The sequence below is a fragment of the Chaetura pelagica genome, unplaced genomic scaffold, assembly GCF_000747805.2.
Source record: "Chaetura pelagica isolate M959 unplaced genomic scaffold, ChaPel_1.0 scaffold962, whole genome shotgun sequence".
Lineage (NCBI taxonomy): Eukaryota > Metazoa > Chordata > Aves > Apodiformes > Apodidae > Chaetura > Chaetura pelagica.
The window spans coordinates 629,221-635,146 of NW_009952479.1; the positions used below are offsets into that span (position 1 = coordinate 629,221).

The window sequence follows — 5,926 nt, forward strand, 5'->3', positions numbered from 1 at the left end:
AGCCCCGCCCCCCCGGCCCGCCCCCCGCACCGCCTCGGAACGCGTGTCTGCAGGATGCGACATGAGTCTTGGGACAGCGTCACATGTCCCAGGATGAACTGCGTGTCCGGAGACAGGGCATGTGTCCTGAGATGGGACGTGTGTGCGGGGATGGGACGTGTGTGCCGGGATGGGACATGTGTGTGTGCCGGGATGGGACATGTGTGTGCCAGGATGGGACATGTGTGTGTGTGCCGGGATGGGACGTGTGTGCCGGGATGGGATGTGTGTGCCGGGATGGGACGTGTGTGTGTGCCGGGATGGGGTGTGTGTGCGGGCGTGGATGGGACGTGTGTGTGTGCCGGGATGGGACGTGTGTGTGTGCCGGGATGGGATGTGTGTGCCGGGATGGGATGTGTGTGCCGGGATGCCACGTGTGCCCCAGGAGAGGCTCCTGCCAGGGTCCCTGGGGCCAGTCCCGCGGAGACAGCAGTGTTAGTGCCTGGGGCAGCACCTGCCCTAGACAGCCCCAGCAGCCTCACCTGGCCCCGTGCCCACCCACCACCCACACATGGGACGGGGGCTCTATTTAAAGCTCAGCCCTGTGCCCACCCTTCTTCCCTGCTGTGCTGAAGGATGCTGGTCTCTAGCTGCAGCCCTGCCCTGGATCTACCAGTTCAGACACACCAGCTTCCCAGCTTGACCTCAGACCTGCCTCATCACCGTGGACTTGGAGGATGATCCAGATGCTTGGTGAGCCCGGGCCCCACCCCAGTCTGCCCTGCTTGCAGGCTGGTGGGTCTGTTTCTGTTGTCAGCTCCGAGGGAGCAGCCAGCCCTTGTGGAGCCAGGCTCAGGTCTTGCTGGCTCTCCAGGGACAGGCTGCCCTTCCCTTTCCACCACCAGCTCTGCAGCACCATGCTAGCCCTGGCTTTCAGGGAGCCCCTGCACCCCAGGAGCCCTCACACAAGACAAGTGGCCACACTGAAAGTGTGAGTAGGACCCGAAGTTGTGTTTAATGTGGTCACAAGCTGTACAGAGAGCGGGGGGGCAGCACGCTGCCCTGGGCCCCACTCTGCTGTTGCATCTACAAAAACTCAAAGCCTGGCCAGCAGAGAATCTAACCGGAGAGGAAGCGGTGGAGGCCAAAGGCCCTGTGCCCAGGGCTGCCGATGGGGAGCCAGTCCTTCCTCGGCAGTGTCAGCACCGAGCAGAGGCTGCAGCAGGGGAACTGTGACAGGGACTTGCTGAGGGGAACTGACGCAATATCCTCCCTGTGGGAGTGCTTGGGGGAAGTGTCACTCCAGGGGTACCCAGCAACATCTGCGCCAGTGGCACCCAGCTCTGCAGAAGGGAAGAGGGGCCCTTAGTGGTTTTATTGCCTTTCCTGCTGGATGCTGAGCACCCTCTGTCCTTTTCCAGAAGGAGCCTTGGAGCACATCAGAGGGCGAGGGGGGAACATGACACATGTCTGCACTGCCTCACACCAGAGCACCAGCTGTCATACCCAGCTCACAGCTGGTGCCATACATGCCTGTGCCCCAGCAAACTCAGCTCGGAGGCAGGCATGGGTGGGAATGAGCTCCCTACTGCCTGGGTCACAAATGCAGCAGGGGCTGGAAATGGCTCCAACTCCAGCTGCATCCAGTTGGCCTCAAGGAGCTGGGAGGGGGCATTCCCACATCGGCACAGCTGCTGGGGGTAGTGGCATGTAGAAGGGATAACAGCTTAAAGGTGGGTGGCATGCCTGAGGTGACCAGGTGGCAGGGCATCCTCAAACACCCGCCCCAGGGGAGAGGGAGCAGGTGCTTAAGGGTCCCCACTGTACTTGATGAGGTGGCCGCTGAAGGTGATGTAAGTGTCGTACTCGTCGCTGAAGATCGCGTTCTCACGCTCGCCCTTGTAGAGCCGCACCCAGACCTCATCCTGCTCCTGCAGCTCCAGCATGACGCTCTGGCTCTGCATGATGCTGCGGTCACTCACCTGGGCATAGAGGATCACCACCTCCGCCCTGTTGTGCATGATGTGCAGGTAGGTCTCCTTCTGGTTCCATGTGTGCACGTTGAGGCTGAAGTAGTAGATCCCAGGGACGTAGCAGTAAAACTTGCCCGTGAACATGTTGAAGTGGTCGTAGAGGTTGACAAACTCCGTGTCGAAGATGAGGGTCTGGTAGTAGTCGTTGCTGTGCAGGGGTTTCTTGCGGCCCACAGAGAAGGCGGCGTAGTGGTTCTTGCAGCGCTCCCCGGGGGCACCCACACTGCCCTTCTGTCCCTTGGGCCCCGTGTGGCCCCTGCTGCCGGCCACCCCTGTCTTGCCAAACTTGCCCTGCATGCCTCGCTCACCACGGTCTCCCTTCTCACCTGGGTGAAGCAGGAGGGACAGCTGTGCTCTCAGAGGTGGTGTAATCTCAATGCCACCACTGTCAAACCAGTGCCCTGAAAGCCCCTCTGCCTGCCAGAAGGGGATGGAGACAGGGTGACCTCCCCCAGCCCCTGCCCGCTCCCTGGGCTCTGCTGCTGCCCAGAGCAGGAGCAGCTTGTGCCCCCAGGTATCTCCTGCTTGCCACCCCTCTGCCCATGCAAGGTGCTGAACTACAGCCCCTGCTCCTCACTCCCAGCAAGACGGACACTGCAGGGAGCTGGAACAGGGAGCCCAGCTCTGCACTGGCCTTGGGAAGATTCAGGGGGGCTGATGGTGCCCAGGCTGCAGGTCTGGCAGTGGGCAATGCCACAGCATGGGGTGCTACCAGCCCTCACCTTTCAGGATGGTCATGTTGATCTGAGGCAGGGGCTGGTACTGGGGGTAGAAGCGCTGGTCAGGCTCACAGCAGCGGACGCAGTGGGGCCGGGCGGGCAGCCCCTCCTGGACACCACCAGCCTTCTGCTCCCACGGGGCCCTGGGGAGGGCAGAAAGCAAAGCGCAACAGGGAGCTACAGGTGGGGACCGGGGCCCTTTGTGGTGCCAGGGCTGCCCCCTCCCCTGCTGCAAAGTGCCCCAGCCCCAAGGTCGCCTCACCTGGCAGTGTGGTGCTGGGACGGTGCCTCCTTGGGGTCTGTCTGCCAGCGCGGGTCAGGGCTGGGGCTGGTCTGGCTCCCGGCAGGGAAGGGCAGCAGCAGGCAGCAGAGCAGCAGGACACCAAGTCCCCAAAGGCCCTCCATGCTGTGGCAGTGCAGTGCCCTGTGAAATGCCAGGGATGATGTGGGGGATGAGACACCGTGCCATGCCAGCCTGGCTGTGCCCTGCACGTCCCCAGGACGGGTCCCAGTGCACCACACAGCTCCAGGCATGGCATGGCTGTGCCTCCAGCCCCAAAAGGCTGCTCTTGCAGCAGCCCGTCTCCAGCAGAAACTCCAGCATGGACATGTGCATCTCTCAGAGCTGCAGAGACCATCTATACCTAAATAGTTGGCTCTTAGCTGGGCTGTGTATCTTGATGACACTGCAGTGAACACTTGGGGATACCCTGGTTTGGGGCAGTGCAGGGGCTCTGGGCACAGCAAGGTGGGAGCCAGGGCCATGCAGCTGCCCAAGCCCTGGCATGCAGAGAAGAAGGAGCCAAGGGGGGAGTGGAGCAGCAGCCTCCTGCTGATGGTCCAAGCCCTGAGCCACATGCTGCTGCTCGTTCTCAGCCTGGCTCCAGCTGCCTCCCATGGACACCCAAGAGCACCAACTCAGGGTGTCAGAACCTGGGAAAAATCATAGGCAGCTCCAGATGCCCTGAGGCAAAAGTTAGGGTGAAGCCCTTCCTGCTGTGGGGGACCCCAGCCTGCCTGGGGTGGGGACTGCATTCCTCCTGCCTTTTAGGGTGTGCAGTGCTCTGAAGACCCCATGAAAGGGGCTCCTGTGCCCTGGGAGCTGCCAGCCCTTGGTCTGAGGGTTTGCAGGGAGACAAGGCTTGCTTCCCTGGGGAGGTGGATGCAGGCTGGCTGCCCCTGCCAAGAGCTGGCTGCCACGGGGAGAAACCTTCCTGGGAGTCTGCATCCTGCATGGGGCCAAAGCTAATATTTGCAGTAGCTGGTGGCACCATGGCCCAATCTGGGCAGCTCCGCTGCCCTTCCCTGCCTTATCACAGCCATATCTGTGGGGCTGGGCACACAGCACCTCACCCTGCAGCCCCAAAGGCGCCAGGACAGCTATGGCCAAACACTGCTCAGCACCCCGTGGCAGCAGGACTGAGGCAGTGCCAGGTGCAACCAGCCAGGCACAGGGCTGCAGCGTGGGCTCCTGTCCCACACCCTGTGGAGCTGGGGCGTGGTAGTGCTGGGATGGGGAAGGTGCCTCCTTGGAGGTATATGGCCTTTGCTTTTCCCTGTGCTGCCTGGCCATGCTCTATGAGATCTGGGTCTGTGATCATCTGCCCCAAGGGGCAAAGGGCTCCATGCAGTGCAGCTCCATGTCCTGGGGGTGGGCCAGGCCATGGGGAAGGAGTTTAGGGTGGAATCCTGCTGTTTTGGTAAACGCCTGCTCTCAGAGTCCCTGGTCAGAGACTGCCAGGCTGGGCCAGCCTCCAGGTAGGCTGTTCCTGCTGTCCCCCAGGCGCAGGGTCTGGGGACCCAGCGGGCGTGCTCTGGCAGTGCTTGTGGAGGGTGTTCAAGGCCAAGATGGATGCCGGGCTTATGAGTCACGTTCCCTGGGACTGGGAAGGGGCGGAGGGATGGGGAGAAAGGCTCCAAAGGGCTTTCCTGCTGCTCACACCCTGTGCAAAGGGCTTGTCCCCTCATGCACTTCTCGAGTGCCTCTGTCCCCCTGTGTACTTGGCCAGAGTCTCCCTGGTGCTGCTGGGCCGAGGCAGGACTGTGGGCACTGCACAGGCAGCCTGGTGCTGAGTCCTCCCTGCCTGCACCCTGGCCCGGTGCCTGCCCATGCTCAGCACCACGGGCAGAGTGGATCCATGGAGAGGAGCACAGAGGAGGCCAGCCAGGGTCTTGTGAGCAGATTTCATCCAGGGGAGCCTCAGCACTGATTATCTTCACCCTGCTTGGTCTCCAGCTGTGCCAGCCACATGCCATTGAGCATGGCATGCAGCCTGCCAGGGTTTTGGGAAGCCCATGGCTTTCCCTTAGCTCTGGGACTGTCAAACCACACATTCCCTTGGGACCTGCAGCAGGCTCAGCCCTGGAGAAAAGGCAGCTTTGCTGGGAACTGTTCTGCAGGGAGGAGAAATTCTTCACCAGGAAATTCACACTGAAAAAGGCAGCATGCTTCACAGGCTGTTGTAGGGCTGGAAATGGAGGCATCTCCCCCTGCACCCCACAGGCTGGGCAGGAGGTCCCCACATGGGCACACACAAAAAAAAGTTGTTTTTCCTGTCAGGGTTGGATGTTCTCCAACAGTGGTTTGAAGATTTAAACACAGTGGCTGCTAGAGCCCCGAGGCTGCAAGTCAAAACATCCTGAAATACATTCCAGGTGGTGATAAAGACCAGAATGAAACAAGAGCAAACCCAGGGAGAGGGATGAGGGGGCTCAGAGGGGTGGTGAGGATGCAGCAGGACCTGCATTCCCACCTCACCCTCCCTGCTCGGGTTTTGTGGGTGCTGGGCTGGGGGAGCTGCAGTGGATCTGTGCTAGGTCTGGCCCACACTGCAGGCTCCAGAACCAACCCTTTCCCAGCCTCTGCCCTCCTGGAGCTGCTATGGGTCGAGCTGTGCTCTCAGAGGACCGTGAGGCTCAGCCCTGGGTCCCCAGCACCCTGTTTGCAGGCATCACAGGGTCTTCACCCGGAGCAGGGTAAGGGATGGGTCCCCCTTGCTGGATGTGCCCCCAGGCACGGATGCCATAGTGCCTGTCACCGTAGGCCCCCGCAGATCAGTACACAACGTACAGCCTTGGTCTGCTGGTCCCCAGGCCTGCCAGGGCCCCCAAAGGTCGCCCCCCACGTACCTCTGGGGCAGGGCTGCTGTCTCCTGGCTCTGCCCTTCCTTCCCTAGAGCATCCCCGGGCCGCCCC

General features: G+C 61.6%; 1 protein-coding gene across 1 annotated transcript; it reads right to left on the bottom strand.

Moving 5' to 3' along the window:
- Positions 1-1,787: 1,787 nt before the first annotated feature.
- C1QTNF1 (C1q and tumor necrosis factor related protein 1) lies at positions 1,788-3,136 on the bottom strand. The gene is made up of 3 exons (XM_010008629.1): positions 2,994-3,136; positions 2,735-2,874; positions 1,788-2,338 (listed from the first exon to the last, which is right to left on the bottom strand). The coding sequence occupies exons 1-3, from the start codon at positions 3,134-3,136 to the stop codon at positions 1,788-1,790; spliced, it is 834 nt and encodes a 277-aa protein (XP_010006931.1).
- Between the last annotated feature and the right edge of the window lie 2,790 nt (positions 3,137-5,926).

Bases quoted from the DNA above. Each gene is read 5' to 3' on its own strand.
- C1QTNF1 (XM_010008629.1), bottom strand. From the start codon at position 3,136: ATGGAGGGCCTTTGGGGACTTGGTGTCCTGCTGCTCTGCTGCCTGCTG. The intron at 2,875-2,993 runs GTGAGGCGACCT...TGCCCTCCCCAG, and splicing joins TCCCAGCACCACACTGCCAG to GGCCCCGTGGGAGCAGAAGG. The intron at 2,339-2,734 runs GTGAGGGCTGGT...TGCTTCACCCAG, and splicing joins CAACATGACCATCCTGAAAG to GTGAGAAGGGAGACCGTGGT.